General features: G+C 46.1%; 1 protein-coding gene across 2 annotated transcripts in view; it reads left to right on the forward strand.

The window, feature by feature from the left end:
- The first annotated feature begins 11,581 nt into the window (after positions 1 to 11,581).
- The window catches only part of SRGAP1 (SLIT-ROBO Rho GTPase activating protein 1), a 154,668-nt gene continuing 148,480 nt past the window's right edge, over positions 11,582 to 17,769 (forward strand). For both annotated transcript variants that reach the window (XM_087764083.1, XM_087764084.1), the window contains exon 1: positions 11,582 to 12,274. In XM_087764083.1, coding sequence (XP_087620209.1) covers positions 12,208 to 12,274 — 67 coding nt within the window. In that variant the 5' untranslated portion in view covers positions 11,582 to 12,207. The remainder of the gene's footprint in view (positions 12,275 to 17,769) is intronic.

Genomic DNA, 17,769 nt, shown 5'->3' on the forward strand with positions numbered 1-17,769 from the left:
TGCTGAACTTGCCAACTTCTGAGTCATGTCCTATTGCCATGAGTTTGGGTTTTGAGACTGACTTTTTTGTTTCTTTGTAGGTACTTTCAAGTTAGCTGAGAAGGTTTGGGGGAAGGGAGGAGGGAGAGACAGATAGTAATTGGGTCTTCTGATTAGATTCCCTTCCCTAATCATAGAATTTCACAGAATCAGAGAATGGTTGAGGTTGGAAGGGACCTCTGGAGGTCATCTGGTCCAACCACCCTGCTCGAGCAGGGCCACCTACAGCTGGTTGCCCAGGACTGTGTCCAGATGGCTTTTGAATATCTTCAAGGATGGAGACTTCACAACCTCCCTGGGCAACCTGTTCCAGTTCTGAGTTTAATAATGTATATGTTCATATTTATAGTAAGCTTAGCACATTTCTTACATTTTATAAAATTACATGAGGACTCCATACAGAAGGAAAAAAAAAAGTGTAATATGAAATTAGTGTTCAAAATTCTGAGTATGAAGCAATAGTACCTGAGAAAATCTGGCCTTTGTTCTCATGTAACCATACAGTGAAAAAGCTGTAGAGAGCTGAGTATGATATGAGGGATTACTATTAATGCCATCCTCTCTTAGATGATCTCCCAGGGCTATTTTCTTAGAAGGAGTGATCTAGCACTCAGTTATTTCTTGAAGGTTCCTTAACAGGCAATTAGGTGTAAGAACACCAAAAGAGCACAATCTCAATAGGGACTTGGGCCCATATATAAAAATAAATAAATAAAGTAAAATAAAGTAAAATAAAGTAAAATAAAGTAAAGTAAAATAAAATAAAATAAAATAAAATAAAATAAAATAAAATAAAATAATAAAATAAAATAGACTAGGGTTTTGATAAAATATAGAAATAAGGTAGAACTGAATACCTATGTCCAAGAATTCAATTCAAAGAACTCTGCAGCAGCTGGTTAGTAATGCTGGAGGCATCTTACCTCACTAGAAACTTATCCATGCAACTTGAAAATTCTTGTTTGGTGTAGCTGAATTTCTACATGTATCTGGGATTTCTTACCTATGAGCAACTAAGCATCTCCTTAAGTCTCGTAAGAGGTTCAGTCCAAAAAGCTGTCTCAGAGTTTATTTAAGACCCTCAAATGGGCAGGAGTCCATGAAACAGAGATGTGAAATCGTGACACCCTTTCTATCATCACCCACCTTCTGGTTAGAGCATTCACCCCTAAAATAGGAGAGCTACTCCTAATTCACTCCATCAAAGTGGGCTTGAATAGAGGGGTGACTCCCCCACTGCAGGGTGTCCTGGACAGTGTGCTTCAGGGAATTGTTGACACCTTTCCTGCTGAAGCTGGGCCTGAAAAGATTAATGAGATATACAATTTCTTCTCTGTTTATGTTCTTCACAGAGGCTAGTGCACTGAAGACCATGGATTAAAGTATGCATCAGAGCTGTGATTTTTACAAGTGTTTTACTAATGTGTTCCACTCTCAGTCTTTTTAAGATAGAGTGCAGTAGTTACAGTTTACAGAAAGCTGGGAATATGGTATATATTGAATATAATTTTTCAGGTGTACTTAGCTTACCTAAATACAGATTAAATACGTCGTAAACTACTGATATATGCCAAGACAGTCTGGATATTAGTGGCTTTCCTGACACAGGGTAGAGGTCCAAGCCATAGGAGAGCAAAATAGCCCAAATTTCTTGTCTCTGTGGGTACAGAGATGTAAGCACAAACTGACAGAGAAAAAAGAAGGAGCAGCACCCCCCTGACTATGTGACGGATGCTTTATAAATCCTATAAATCCTGAAATATTCAAGAAAAAGAAAACAGCTTCTGCATAATTATCCTTGAACTGCAATACTGTAATATGCGCTTAGAAACAACACCAGAAGCACAGAATGCTTGGTTAAGCGAAGCCATATTGATGATTGGGGAAAGGAGCTTTATTTTTTAACAAATGTCATTTTTAAAGCGATCAGGCAGAGCTGGTGTTCTTAATTCTGTGGTCATGCAGTATCACAGGGACGTAATTAAAAACACTTACTTTGCCAAGCTGGGAGACATGCAGTTGCCAGGCAACATCTTATGCACCTTGAGAACATATAACAATGCATATGATTTATGTAGTGCTGCTGTTGTGTCCCCAGATGCTGATACCATTGTATCTAATGCAGATTCTCATAGGCTGAGCCACCACCTAGCTATTACCATCATGCTGAGTCCATTCCTTGGTTTGCCAGCACCATCCATCAGCTGCAAGCCCATTTTTAAACCTACAGCTTGAATCACTACTTAATAGAGTCAGTAATGTAAGCAGAAGTTGGTTGGAAAGGAGGAGTAATGAACTGCATTAAACTCCATTAATTACTTTTCTTCTCATATCAAATTATCAATCTAATAATATTAAATTATCAATCTAAAAATTATTAATATAGGTGGTGTTTTTTACTGTATTTGGGGAAATTAAGATATTTATAAAATGCGTATGTCACAAGGCATCATCTCCCCAGAAGCCACAAAGATTTCTGGCATATGCAAGTCACACAAAAAATTAGAAATATTGGAGATCTCCCAAAATAATTGTTCTGTGTTTTCAGGTTCTTGGAAAGAAAGAACCCATTCCCATTCCGGATCTGTTACTTAGCCTGGGCTAGACTTTGTCATTCACATGGATGTGGCTTCATCCACTGTCACACTTGAAAACCCATAGAAGGAGGCATCAGCTCCTGTAGAGGTTGGACTCCATGATCTTGAAGGTCTCTTCCAACCTAAAGGATTCTATGATTCTATTCTATGATAAAAATACCAGTAATCGGTGTTATGAAAGCAAACCTCCACCAACTCACATATGTTCAAATGAATGACATGTATTTTGTTGTATTTGTTGCAGTTATTGAATGCTGGAGAACAATACGTGAAGGATGTTAATATAGGAAACCTTCCTTATCCTAGTGCATCTCAGATGTCGTGGTTTCATAAGCCATGCCACCCTACTCAACACGAACAAATGTATTTACAAGGTAATCAACAGGAAATAACTGGTTCGAGTCTGTATGAAAATCTGATCCATGTAGGTTAATTTTCTCAGATTTTATACAAATCTTTAATTCTAATATTATTATATTGTGAGGAGAGAAGGGAGAATCAGCTACTGTATTCAGGAAAAAAAAAAAAAAGGGTTGTTTGAATATTTTCTTTTTGAGGTTTGGAAGCTTTGGGTTGCTGTCTGCAGAAACCTCCTCCTGGCAGTAGTCAGCTGGCCGCATCTTCCCACTGGAGGGAGCTGTGACATCTGAAATACATCAATACTCGGCTGGAAAACTTCCCTGGAGGCCCCCAGGAAGGATTTTCTACACATCTTTTGTCTTCTGCACTTTTGACAACTACGGATCATCTTAAACAGATATTGTCAGTTACATTAAGTCTTTGGTCAAAATAAATTTTTGAAGCAGTTGGTGTTAACTGAAAGCTTTTGGTTATATGCGTGTGTATGAGAAACAGAGAGATGACTCTATAAAAAACATTATTCACTTATTATTCGCTTGGAGACAAGTATTTGCGTGTAGTTTGCAATATTTGCACACCCAATTATTGTGACATTGGGCTGCTGAACGGAAATAACAAAAAGAAGCTAAGACTGAGAAAAGTGCAAACAAATGAAAGGAAAAATTGCTCTTGAACTCCTTACTGATTTTCTTCCATGTGGGACATGGCTTCTTGGACAATGGAACAAAAGCTTAAAAGCTTTACTTTGAAGCCACAGTTGTGAGGGTGAGATCATTATATTTTACTTTTGAACTACTGTGTGTGTCCTCTTGATGAGAGCCAGCAGCCCAGGTGTGCCGAGAGGGTCAGCTGCAACCTGAGGGTATGACAGAAAGGCGAGTCCAATAAAGGACGCGGGTACCCACAGCATCTCCTGCCTCCCGGCCCCCAGCAAGTCCATGCCTCTACAGCTTGGGCATTGCCTGAGGAATCATAGGCACCTCAAAATTCACCCCAAACCCTGCATGCTACATGAAGAGACTCTCGCAGCCAGGCAATAAGAAAAGCCAAGGGAAATGTCTAAAGTGTCCCTCCTGCCCAGGGCTAGGTGTTTAGCACAGAGTTTTGAGAGGGAGACTGCAGCAAGGACCACCTTCCCTTTAGAGTCACACAAGTATCAAGTCTTTAAAAGGAGAGCGTTCAGGTTAACCCTCATCTTTTAAAACCCGATGTCAGGAAAAGGACATTGTGATGCCTTTTAATACAGCCCGAGAAGCAGGAGGTCTGGATTCAATTCTTCCTGCAGCCAGAAACCATTCCAGCTGCCACCACCCAGCTCACCCTGGAGTGCTCTCAGGCCGTGCTAGCAGCTGGGATTCTGAGTGATATTAAACTGGTATGAAGCAAAGCGTAGAAATACTGGGTTTCCCCAGGCCCAGCTTGGTGCCCATATCCCTTCCTACCTCCATCTGCACAGGTATCACCACCTTTAGCCATCTGACACCCCTCCCGCATGATTCTGGCTTGACTTTTCGCAACAGTGAAGGCAAAAGTAGCCGAGGGGAAAAAAGAACCTAGGAAAGCAGCAAGTTGCTGCTATCAATAATCAAAAGAGAAAATGCTACAGTAACAGCTTTTCTTTTTCCACTCTTGTTTCTCTCCACATACGCCTTGCTCTCGGGCAAGGGCTCAGCCAGAGGGTGGGCCAAGGGGCTGAATCAGAGAAACAGCAGCGTCCTGGGTGGACCATTAATAGCAAGGCACTTTTTTAGCCTGCTAGGCTTCAGCTGTTCCCACCCCTCTAGCCCACACTAATGAATAAGCAGACTAGCTAGATGTTTCTGCAAAAATGAACAAGGCTGACATTTGAAGTGTCATTGCTGGGCTTCAAAATTACTGCCCTTTTGAGATAAATGAGGGTGGTTCGCAACCTTTAAACTACTGGCGTGGTCTGAAGCAGCCCAGAAAACTGAGAATCGGCAAAATCCGGATGGCCCGTGAAGCCATATAAGGATAGCAAGACCAGGAGTTGCATTCCCCTATCTAAGTTATGAGAGTACAATCCAGCAGCCTTATTCATATAAGCATTCTAGTTAAAGTCAGATAACAGCAGCATGATGAAGTACATAGGACTGATTTTTAAAAATACAGTTCTTAATTCTCTGATGCTGCTTCAAGCAGTTTCTTCTCCTTTTAAACTTAACCCAACTTCTAATGTTCTCCACTCAAAACCATTAGCACGAGAAGGTCAGGAGAAATGAAGTAGCAGAAGTATTTCACTTTTAGCTGAGAACTGATGGAAAAACATAAACAATGCAAACGGAAAATTTAAAACCAAAAGCTAATTATCAGAGTTGCAATTATCTACTCATCAAAGACTTGAATTACCATGAACAGGGCCCCTTAGGCACACTTGGAAGAGTTCTCTCAAACACACCAGTGTTCCCCCACCAGGCTTGGAAAGAAAAGCTAAACTAAAAACCATTCTAGCGCTTCTCTGGACAATATAGCTGTTAAATATAAGAAGTAAGATAAAGATCCAGAATAATGCTAGCGCCTGTATGCTGGCAGGTGTAAGACATGTGCGGTTGCCTAAATTTAGGTGTGTGAAGCTTACAAATTGGACACTCGACTCATTATGTTGAGAAGTGGTGGAATACCAGAGTCTCAAAGGCTACCAACAGAACAAAGGTAGCCCTACAGGGAACACAAACCCAGCAGTGAGAATGCAATTACTTCTATATTTCTTCTCCTTCAAAAAGACAAGACTGCCTCAGTCTCTTCTCATTAAGTGAGAAAGTTACTGCTCAGAATTCATTCCTCCTTGTAATAACTAATTGGGAAGTGAATAGCAATACCATATAAAAAAAGGATAGTATTCTTAACAACAGTAAAAGGCATAAAATAGCCTCCTCACTTTCTATATATTAGTTATGTCATTAGTCCTATTAGCACTGCTCAAAATGAACACATTAACAAGGAAACATTAAATGGCACTTCATGACTGTAAAGCCAAAGGACTAAATATTGACATACCAATTACTGCTTTAAGTCTCAGTAATTTCTTCAAACAAAATAGCAACAAAACTAATGCGAGGAGGTTTGGGTTTGGTGCTTTTCTTTTTGCTTTAGAAGAAATACAATGCTTGTTCATGTCCCAGACTGTATCAGTCCTCCAGGGCTGAAATCTTACCTTATTGACACAGAAGGATCTCTTTCATTTAAAATCAGTGATTTCACCTGGAAGATTTTTTTTTTCTTTGATGTGAACAATTCCTCACTGAATTCAGATGTATTTTGTGCTGAGAGAGCTATCGCATGCATTTGAACATGGCAAATTGGCTGTATACACACATACACACATGTATACATAGAAGGTTACCTAATGGTTTTTTTCCTGAATCCTCCTTCAGACAACAGGCCTACAGGATTACTTTCCAATGTGACTGCAAATAGTAAATGAACAAACACAGTCTGCATATGCTTAGCTGTGCATTTTATTCAGGAGCAAGGGACTGTCACCGTATTTCTAATAGACTGTTGTTAACATTTAGCATATTACGTTCAGGTTTTATGAAGAGGATGTCATTCTTGTCTTACATGACTCCTGGTTAAGATAATAAGGAAAACTGGAACAAAATCCATCCTAAATGAAGTGTCTAAAATAAGTCAACTGTAGTGATCACCACCAAGGACATGCCCACCTCTCTTGACTGACTTTTGAAGGAGCTTAAATGACTTGGGTAAATAACTCGTTTAGATTAGGCATATGACTTTAGTTGCCTAAATTTAGGTGCATGAAGCTCACAAAACGGACACTCAGATTATTATGCCCAAAAGAAACCCAGCAATTGCTCAACACATAAAAATGGTAATCCAAAGAAGTACATAATAAACACCTAGGGCTGGAAAATTTTTATGAACCCAGGTATAGCATGAATTTAAAGTACATTACCAACTCTACATACTCCACCTGTAGACACTCTTATTGTGAAATAAGAATGCTTTTTCTTCCTTTACTCTGCTTCTGGAAGAGATTGTGTCCGTAGGTCCTTACAATCAATACACCCGTGCCAGTGGTCAGAGTACTGCTTGTGGAAATGAAAGGTTAGTGGCAGCTTAGGCTCCCAGAGAAACTCGGGTGAGGGAAACATCTTTCCTGAACTACTGAAGTTTGGGCAGCCCGCAATCCTCCTTTCATTGCTGTGAAGGTCCAGCTGAATGCTTTAGAGCCACTCACTTTCAGGTCAACCAGGGTGAAGTCCCGGCTCTTCTGCAGCCTGTGACAAACCCCGTATGCCCAGATTTCATCTCCACGTCTCGGGAGTTCATAAGCACAGAGCAGCATTAAGTGCTGCACTGGCTGGGGGCAGGGGAGAGAAAAAAAGCCTTGCTGGTTTTATATCTTAGATAAGCAACTGGATTTACTAAAATAATCTCATTCCCAAGCAAATAGATTTGACTCTATAGAAATGTGCATCTTATCAGTGACAAACATTTGAACAAGCTCTTTGAATGGTGCCTCTTACTGATTTTTCAATAACAATCAAATGTTTCATTGTTTCAATTAAAGCTTGGTCTTTCATTTAGAGACTTACTGTCCAACTGTAAAATGACTGATTGACTGTAATTATAAAGCACGATGAATTATATCTGTCTTCTTTTCAGCCTAAAGAAAATTAGTGTAGGGTTTTGTTGTTTAAGGGGGTCGATGCATTTCATTATGTGGTCACGGAGAACAGCTCGGTGATATTCCAGCAATCAGTTATATGGTCTATTTTTATTAGCAGCACAAGAAAGCAAATACTGCACAGCTCATCAGGCTGTGTAAATGAAATGCAATAATGAAGTTCTCAAGCAAGCAGAATCCAGCATGCCCGCGTTATTCCCTTTTTGCACTGAGTACATGAAGTACTGCAGGAACTGCTCTCTGTATAAACACATCTCTGATTTATCATACATAATTCAGGATTTTCAGTTCCCTGGTGGAGTAGATTATCTAACTCCATACACTGAGATACGGTCCACAAACCCTGGACCAGTGTTGTACCACTGCAGTACCCTACTACACTGCATTATTGATACAACTCTGCCTCTTGCAACAACATATGTGCTCTCAATCAGCTTTATCCTAATACTTTTTAAATGTCTATAGTGTCCTCCCTGCCAAGACTTGGGTATGCTCTATGTGCAATAATTTAGAGTTCACAGAACAACACTGTGGATAAACAAGCGTTTTCAAGCATCATCCACGGGTGCGCAGGGGTTCACGTAACAAGACTGTTCCACAGCTCTAGCACTTGCTGTTTTTGAAATCGATGGGAAGTCTGTGAGGACCTCTTTGGGAACAGGTCTCAAAAGACAGGGATTTCTGTACTAATCTTCTGTGTCCTGTAAGTCACCTCAAACCTGGCACGGCAGAGCCCAGGCAGAGTCTGTTCCTGTGCAATCGCCATCCTTGCAATGGGATTGCAGGCTGTGTAAATCAGTGTGGAATTGAGTCCGGAGACTTGAGCTGCCACGAACATCTTAAAAGAAGATTACACCCATGTAATAACGCACAATCCTTTGCCAATCCCTAAAGAAGTGCGGGGAGGGGGGGGGAAATCAGATTTCCCAGCCAGCTCAATCCTGGTTGTCCTGGAGGCCAACTCTAACTCAGGGATCCAGAATCTGTGCAGCTCTGAGTCTGGCACGCTCGAGCCTGCTGGGCCACAGGTCCATAGGTGGTCGGTGGTCCTGCCACGGACATGCAGCCTTGAGCCAAGCCGCTGAATGCAGGGAGGTCAATCTCCAGAGCCAGAAGATGGATTTTGCATCTTTGCAGGCAACTGCCTTTGCAGAGAAACAGAAATGCTCCCTCTGCAGCCTCCAATTTGGCTCTGTGGAGCCAGACCCATCCTCTGGCTGCAGCACCTAGTGCAGGGAGAAGGGGTGGTGTAGGCATGGGTGTTCAGCCCCCTTCTGCACCTTTCTCCTGGGGAGAAAGATCCAGGCAGTATTTCCCAGCGTAGGCTCTGTGGCAAGAAGGGGCTGTGTCCTTCAGCCCCCAGGAGAGGAGGAGGCAGATAACTTCATGTCTACACCTCCAACCACATCTTGGGCGTGGTTTGCATGCCTAGCTCCTGGGCAAGGGCTTCCGGGACTGGCCTGGCCAGAGGTGCCAACCTGCACAGCCTCACTCAGGGCACGAGGGCACTTGACCACCTTTCTCTGTCCTCACTGCTTGTGAAAACACTGTGCTCTGCAAGACCAGGCAAGACTCACAGCTAATCTCCAGCTAGTGCCCCGTGTCCCCCAGGAACGTGGTCCACTGTCTTGTAAATCAGCCTGTCCCCAGCCTAACAGCTGGGCTGGAACAGCCAGGAGGCAAGAGGTGAGCATCAAAGGCTGAGATGAAAATCAGAGTTGGGTGGGATTACCGAGATGACTGCTCTTTTGAGGCACGGCTTCTTATTCAAGGGATGTAATTTGACCATCCAGCTTGGTGTTAAATTGGCTTCAGACAATAACCTCCGGTACTAAGATTGCTTTGGGTGATCTGAATTGGGATCAGTGCTGGAAAGAGATGGTGCTGGGAGGGCAAGAGGAAAAGACATGATAAAATTCTAGAGATCAACACATGAAGAGGGAAAGGAGAACAGGAACCCTGTTACCCCGATCCTGTGGTAGGGGAGCGCATGGTACCTAATGAAACTGAAAGACGAACTGCAAAGGACAGATGTACACTTATTGCTGAAATGCAGAGGTGTGGAAGTGAGTGACTGCAATGCTAAGGCAACGCATTTATATGAATTAATTACAAACACAAGCAAGAATGTCAGCATGAGTACAGTAATTCTGCCATTTCCCTCCAAGGCCCAGGTCCCCATAGCACTTAAGCTCAAATTCAGCCAAATTACTGGGTAGCTGGCCTGAACTTTCCCAGATAATCCCACCGTTCAATCCTGTTTGTCCTGAAGAGTCAGGTCCTGGCAGTGTCAGGACCAGCTGTCCAGGATCCTATCCTCTCTGGACACTTTCACCACACTAATCAGACAGCAGCCACCTTTGGAAATGCCTTGTGAATTGTTTGCAACATTGCCTAGTCACCCCTGGACATACCTGATGCCAGCAGAGCCCTCTGTGCCTCCGGAAAGTCCCCTGCCTGCCTTTAATCTCCTCAGAGCTGACCTCCCTGCAGCCCAAAGTCTGCAGCTGTGGCCTTGGGGTTTGGCTTTCGGCTTTGACCCATGAACGACAACCATGCTCTTTGCCCATCAGAAGCCAGCAGTGTCCATCAATCTTGGCTTTTTCCATGTTTTTTTCAGCAACCTCTTCTTGGGCAAAGGCTGAGTTTCAGGGCAGCCAGGGGAAAAGGAAAAGGGTTGTGCAACCTCAATCACATCTGACTCCTTTGGCAGGTGACTCTCAAGCTTAGAGCCCAGGACCTAGAAGTGTGGCTACCGGGTCTGTGAACCGCCGTGCTCGGTTCCTGGCATGCACAGCCTCATCTCCACCTGCAGAGCTGGTAGCCAGCTCATCCTCCGCAGCCCCGAAGGGCTGAGCCAGGTGCCAGCTCTGCAGGCAGAGAAGGCAGCTGTCCCCATCGCTGCTGGAGGCACCCAGGAGCAAGGGCACGCCTGGGCCACCTCTCCCCCTTGGTGACTTGCCCCATGCTCCCAACTCCAGCTCTTCCTGCCCTTCTGGACCACCTTCTTCCCCTTCTCACAGCCCCGGCTCAGCGGGGAGAGCTATGCACTATCCCTCCCCAGGCTGGAGTCCATCCCGATGCTGACATTGAACGTGACCGTCTGACAAGGCCAGCCCCCATGTGTGCCACGCACTGGACTTCGAGGGACCAGCATTTTGGACGGCCTCCCACCCTGTTTTCCTTGTTTTCCCCATGAGCCGTGGGGGTGCCCCACAGAGGGGTGCCGACAGTCCTGCCCTCGAGAACAAGCTGCATCCGAAGGGGAGCACCACGCGGGCCAGGACGGGGGAAGCAAGACCTGCTGTGCTGGGGGACACGGCTCTCCCCTCGGTGCCGCCATGCCCCCGGCCCCCCTGGGGACTCCTCCCGGGGCACGCCACCGCAGCCACCACCCGCTCGGCACAGCCGGGCCCTGCCTCCACAGAAACGGCGGAGGAAAACGGGGTCCCCGAAGGACAAACCTCCCCTCCGGCCTCTCCCCTCCCTGTGAGGCTCGGCGGCGGCGGCGGCACGCGGCTTTAACTTTCCCCGCCGGATCAAGGGCTTTCTGCCACCGCATCGCCGCCTCACACCCTTGTCCCCTGAGGGCACCCGGCCACCATATGCTCGCCGCGGGCCCCGGGCGGCGGCCCCTTCCCTCCCGCCCCCGCCCGGGCCCGCCGGGCCTGCTAGGCCTCCCGCCGCGGGGCAGCCGGGGGAGGCGGGCGACGGGGCCTGCGGGCCCGGCGGTGGGCGGCGGCCGCGCTCCCACCCCGGCTGCCGGCAGGGGGGAGGCGGAGCGGGCGCCACCGGGGACGAGGCGAGCGAGGAGCGGAGGCGGGCGGGGAGGCAGGAAGGGAGGAGAGAGCGGCGGGAGGGCGGGGAGAAGTTTATTCCCGGAGACACCTCTCCAGGGCGCGGCGGGGGAGCCGCCCCGCGCCGGCCGCTGCTGGGGCTGCGAGGCTGGGACATGCGCCTCCGCGCTGCCGCCCGGGGTTAGTCACGGCGGGGCGCCGGCCCCGAGTCCCCACCCAGGCGAGCGCGGCGACCGGAGTAACTAGTGCCTCTGGCGTACGGACCGAGCGCGGCCGCCTGCCTGCCGCCTGCCTCCCGCCCACCGCCCGCTCCCTCCTTCCCTTCCCTTCCCCTCTCCCGGGTGCGTGAGGAGCGATAACAATGGTGGGGCGCAGCCGCCGGGCCCCCGCCCTCGCCTAGTGGAAGCGGGTGCCCCGCGGCCAGCGGCCGCTCCGCCGCCGCCCCGCCCCGCCCTGCCCTGCGGCGGCCCCGGGCCGCGGACCGCGTTGCTGCCGGCGGCCGTTCCTGGAGGCGATGGTGCCCGCGCCGGGGTTAGTCTGATCGCCGCCTCCCCGCCTCGCCGCCTCCGGTGCCGGCGGCGCTCCCGCGGGGCCAGCCGCCCGCCGCCGCCCCGGCTGCCGCGCTCGCTCGGGCTTGCGGCCATCTGATACAACTTGGGAGCCCCTCCGGACGAATAATAATAACTGATAATAATAATTGACAACAAGGAGAAGAAGGGGGAGAAGCGGAAGAAGCAAGTGGATAATGTCAACCCCGAGCAGATTCAAAAAGGACAAAGAGATTATAGCGGAGTATGAAAGTCAAGTGAAAGGTAAGCGCGGGGCGCGGGAGGCGCCTCCCCGCCCTCCGGGGCGCCGGGCGGCGGCGGCGAGAGCCCCCGCGGCGGGCCGGCCGCCCTGCCGGCCCCTTCCCCCGGGCTGCGGGCCGAGGCCGGCCCCGCCGCCGCCGTCCGGGCGGGCGGGCGGCCGGTCCCTGTTGCCTGAACTTCGGGGCGGCGGCGGAGGGGAGCGGGGAGGGGGCGGCGGGCGCTGCTCCCCCGCGCTCCGAGCGGCGCCGGTTTGTGTGAGGGGCCGGCGGGGGCCGGGGCCGGGCGGCAGCTGCGGCGGTTGTCCCTGCCCGGCCCTGGCGGAGCACCTTCCCTTCCTCCACCGACTTCGGTAACACTGGAAGGGGGGGGGGGGGGGGTGTGATAAAAAAAAAAAAAAAAAAAAAGAAAGGCTTGGCAGTTAAACTGAAGCGAGAGACAATAGTAAGCCATGCCCCTTTCTTAAGGCACATGGCTGGTGTCCCCCACCCTCCCCTCAGAGCCGTAGTTTCTCTGTTGGGCTGTGGAAGATGGCTAATGAAGAATTATCCCTGACTGCTGAATGAGGCTTTTCAGCCACCCCAGGAAGTATTTCAGCCTCGCATCGCCCGGCTGTATCGCATCCAACTATTGTGCCAAGGACAGCGCCGGCAGACCCTGGCTGGAGCCACCGGCGCTTCCAGACCCTCGAGTTTCCTCTCCTTACGTAGCATTTTCCCCTTTGCCAGCGTCTTGGGTGGAACAGAGGATGGGAAAGTAGCGGCATGGGCGGTGGGGTGTGGGTCTTTTGCTGCACATCCTTTTCTTCTGGATGCTGTTGGGGAATATATTGCATAATACGCAAATTGCAATAAATCCAAGCTTCGAGGATGGATGCGAATGTGAAATGCAGCGTTTAAAAAGCTATGCAACACCTGAACTCTGTATATTAAAATGATGTGGGTGTGCTCTTTATGTACCTGGGGTGGACCCTCCTTGATGCTGCCCGTGGTCTCCGTGCAGAGACGGAGCGTGTCCCAACGCAGGTCTGTGGGCTTTGGGAGCCCTCCTGCCCCATGCAGACAGGGCTTGGGGACCTTCAAACAGAGGTGTCTGAAGTGGGGTGGGAGGAACCACTCCACAGCTGTTGAAAGATTTCTTGACTTTCTGTAATTGTACAGTATTTTCTCCTCTTACTTGATCCTGTGAGATCAAATTTTCAAGACAACAGTTCTTGGGGTTTCGTTGTCCTTTTTCCTCTTAAAAGGAAAGAGGTAGTTTTTGAGTTTTCTTCTTCCTAAGCTTAACTTTTTGTGAAAAATACCTGTCACCAAGGAAAGTCTTTTTGGGTCCAGGAAGGAATTCAGGCTTAAAATAAAGAGACCTGCCAGATAGGTGGGCAGTGAGGAGTCTTCTCTGAGCTGGCAGGTAGGCCATGCTTCCAGCATCTGTTTGACACGGGCAGGGCTGAGACAGCTCTCGCGTGGCTGGTGGATTCACTGCCATGAGCCCTTGGAGGATCGGTGCTTCTGCCTCTCTGTGGAGACGGTGATTTGTCTTGATCACTGAGCAGAAAAAATGTTCAAGATCTTAAGCTCTTTGCAGAGTGTGCAGGCTGTTCTTTGCCTCCTCCTAACATGATTGTTACGGGCTCAGCCTTTATTAACTACAGCCAGTTGCTATATAAGCCGTTGTTTTCTTTTGAATAATGAAGAAAAAATACCATGCCCTTCAGCTACATATATCGGATCGTTTCATAAACAGCAAAGATTAAGGTAGCAAGCATCTCTGATAACCTGGCTCCTTGGTGTCATGGTCCCCATCATAATTGCAGAGGGAGGTAGCATTTGTAAACATAGCTTGGTAGGAATTTTGACTTGCTTCTGCTCCTTTGTGGTGGTCTGTGGTGTGTCTGGTCCCGACTGCCTCGCTTGAATTGTTCATTAGCAGCTCTTTGAAAAAGTATACTGGGCTAGAAATTGTAGCCAGCGCTGCTTTTTTTTAGCAGCATCACTGCAATTGTATTTCAGGTGGCAAGAACTGTCTGTGCTAAGACATAATTCTCCTCGATGCTAGTTCAGTGGTACTATAACAAAGTAATAATACCATTGTGTGATACCTTGAAAATTTTTTTGATATTGGGGGGGGGTCAAGGGCTAAGGAATCAGTCCTAATTAGAGAGTGAGGTAACTTGAAGTGAATATAACTGCAGGAAATGCAGGTCCCTATATACAACCTGGAATTTCATGCACCAGGGTGGGAGAAAGGGTGTGGCCAAAACGCTTTTGCTGCTTTTGATTTCTGGTATTTGCAATGGCTAGCTGATTTCTTGCTGCTGACGTGTTTAGTTGCCTGAAGGTTGTGGACAATTTGGCAGCAAACTGGCCATTTGAGGTCCTCTGGACAGGCGCGTGCAAAGGAGTGTAACACCACATATATCCCTTACCTTGTTAAGAGATTGTATTGAGCCCAGCACGCTGAACACCAGTGTTAGCGATTCAGAAACCATACCACTGATGTGAGCATTTGTAAATCCTGTTGTAAGATGTCTGAATATTGATACTGAAGAAAGAGGGGCCTCTAATGTACATGGCCTGTAGGGTATGTATATGGTGCCATATTTGGAAACGAGGATTTAACAGTGCCATTCTTCACATAGCTTTTCTGCTCTTAACTCCTCAAATAGGAAGCAGTAACAGATGTTAATTGTTCTGCCTGGTTCCTGGGTGGTGTAAACTGACGTCTTCTCCTTCGACTTTTGGCAATATCAGTAGATTGGCTGTTGCTTTAGTGGAGGTCATACAGGAACAGTAGAAAGCCTGCAAATGTTACCTGTTTGTCAAGCTAAGTGGACAAGGTATTTCTGACTTGTTGGGCAGAACATCTTATTGCACATTTTTTTGCAACATCCCTGTTCTTCAGATTAACTTCTGTCAAGAACTATCCCAATTGTAGCCATAAGGGAATTATGTTCACTTCCCTGGCCATCATATAGAAAGCAGAAAGATATTTCTTAAGGATGTCTTACTACTGAAGTTAGATCTGTCTGGATGGATACCTATACCGATTGTTTTGGGGGATGTAAAGATATTATGGTGACATAGGTACCTTAATTTGTAGACATAGGTACCTTAATTTGTAGACATAAAGGTGCGTGGGAAGTATTGCTTGGTTCTGTAACGCTTACTGGTTTGAAGTGAGCTACATTGATACACTTCAGTTCCAGTATGACCTTGTTACTTGATAATTTTGCTGAAGCACCTATTTCTCAGCAATGTTTCCCTTTCTAATTCAAAAGCTTTAGGAAAAGGATCGAGAGCTTGTTTATTCAAGAACATTTTGACAGTTCTGAGGAGCAATTTATGTTATTGTTAAAATGGCTTGGACAATGTGCCTTGTAGACTTTCTGCAGACTGTATGGGATTACTGAGTAAAATCACTTCTTAAAGTATACCATATCATCCAGACTATCAATTGTATGTGTTTTTTCTGAGGAATGTGATAATTTTATAGGCCCTCTAAAGTCATTAGAGGTGGGTTTCCTACCAACCTTACAACTGGGGTGGGGGATACAACTAGAGCTAGAAAGTGGAGGGAATCCTGTTTAAATGAGCAACAGACTGGTGGTATAGTTAGGAGCTGAGTACTAACTTTCTGATACATGACCCTGCTGAGATTTATACACAGCATTCCTTAACTCAAAGCTCAATTGGTTATAGTAGCCTATTATTTTCCTACCTTTTGTATTCTGAGGACCAGCTGCTCCTTGATAGTGCTGATAACGTGAAGTAGTGTCTGTTGATAAAACTACTGAGCAATCTACAGTAGCAAAGGAATAGTAGAGCATCCTCTGATGTCCGTGTGGGTGTCTCAGCTATGGTGAAGGGTGAGCTAGTGAGATATTGAATACCTGGCTCACTTCAGAAATTTATCCCTCTGCAGAAGAAATGTATAGTAGTAACAGACGATCGGGGATGCTACTCAATAGCTTTCAGATGATTCAAGTATTAAACTGGCATGTTTACCTTCTTAAGACTGGTAACTGGCCTTCCATGCACAGGAGAAATGTGCTTTGAATAGGTGAGCATTGTGCTGGCTGATTGTCTGGGCCTGTCTATTCAGTGAGATCCTCTGTAGGGTTTGAACTGTTGAGGATCTTTGGAGTTTAACAGTCTCTTGGCCTTCCTATGCAACTGCATCTCCAACTGAAAAGCACTGAGGGAAGAGCTACTTAGAATGCTTCCTTTTTCCACCTTCATTTTCTGGTTGCAAGTGACTGAGTGGAAATATAAGCCCAAAAGCAGCGTTGTGAAGGGAGACACTTCCCTAACATCAACATTTGCGTGGTCTTCTTCAGAACAAAATACTCCTATTTTCCATGAGAAACAACTTGTTAGTCCTCTGTATTACATTGCCTAATTAATTTTTATGGAAAATGAAAATTCTAATTTGTAAAACTTTGTAAAAAATTTCAACTTACTTCAGATTAAAACAATCTAGAATTAAACCAACAACAACAGAAGCCTCTCTGAGGAAAGGCTGAGTTCTGAAATATAAATTGGGTTGACGTTTTAATAAACTTATCTGATAACTATTTCGAAAGATGAAAAATTGGTGCCTTGGATGATGCCAGAATTCTCAAGTTTTATTTCAAAAAATTCTGGTGAATAGATGCCAGTTTCCAAAGTTCAAGTTTATCAAGTGTGGTTCAGTAGAAATTCTTCTGATCAAAGAACTTGACCACAATGAGTTTGTCTTATACAGAAAGGATAGTGTTCTTTGTGCTGTTTTTCAATTGGAGTTACATGTTCGAGAGACGGGCTAGTGAAGGATAGTTCCTTACCTTTTTCCCCCACTACTTTCTTCCTGCTCTCTGATCCTTCCCTTCAGAGTCCAAACTTCAGTTATCCAGGTAAATGTTAATGAGTTTGTAGTTGGCTATGCAGCTGGAAGGGGTATCTGCAGGTTTAGATAGTTCAGTCATAAAGTGAACAAATTTTTTTTTTTTTACCCTACATATTCAATACTTGTACTCTTCTCACCGCTTTCTTGAAATGAAAACTAAGGAACTTGTTTTAATTCAATACTGTGCACCGAATTATTTGGGGGGAGCCCTATGAAAACCCTACTTCCCAAAAGTCATGACTGAGGAACTTCAGAGGTTGTGGCCTCTTAGTCTTTCTATATAATTAAAGAAAAAAATGCCTTTTCTTGGTAACTTGTTGAAAATATGGCCAACAGTCAGGAAAGTAGACTTTTTTCCTGGTTTGACCACACGCTGCAGCTGGTGTCTCCCAGCACTGTACTGAAACTATGTTTATTATTTTACTTGAATTTAAAAGTGAATAAAGTCCTAATTGCTATAGCACACATGAAAGGGTGAGCAACAAATGGATTGTCTGACTGGTGTTTCTTTCTGGCAATATGGCAATCATAATGCATACTTAATATGTGCGTTTTGTGTATACCTGCACTTTTTTTTGTTAGTCTCTGAGAAAGCTTTAACTTGCCTCTGACTCTGA

The sequence above is a fragment of the Nipponia nippon genome, unplaced genomic scaffold, assembly GCF_047370975.1.
Source record: "Nipponia nippon isolate SJK-2023a ecotype South Korea unplaced genomic scaffold, ASM4737097v1 scaffold_3, whole genome shotgun sequence".
Classification (NCBI taxonomy): Eukaryota; Metazoa; Chordata; class Aves; order Pelecaniformes; family Threskiornithidae; genus Nipponia; species Nipponia nippon.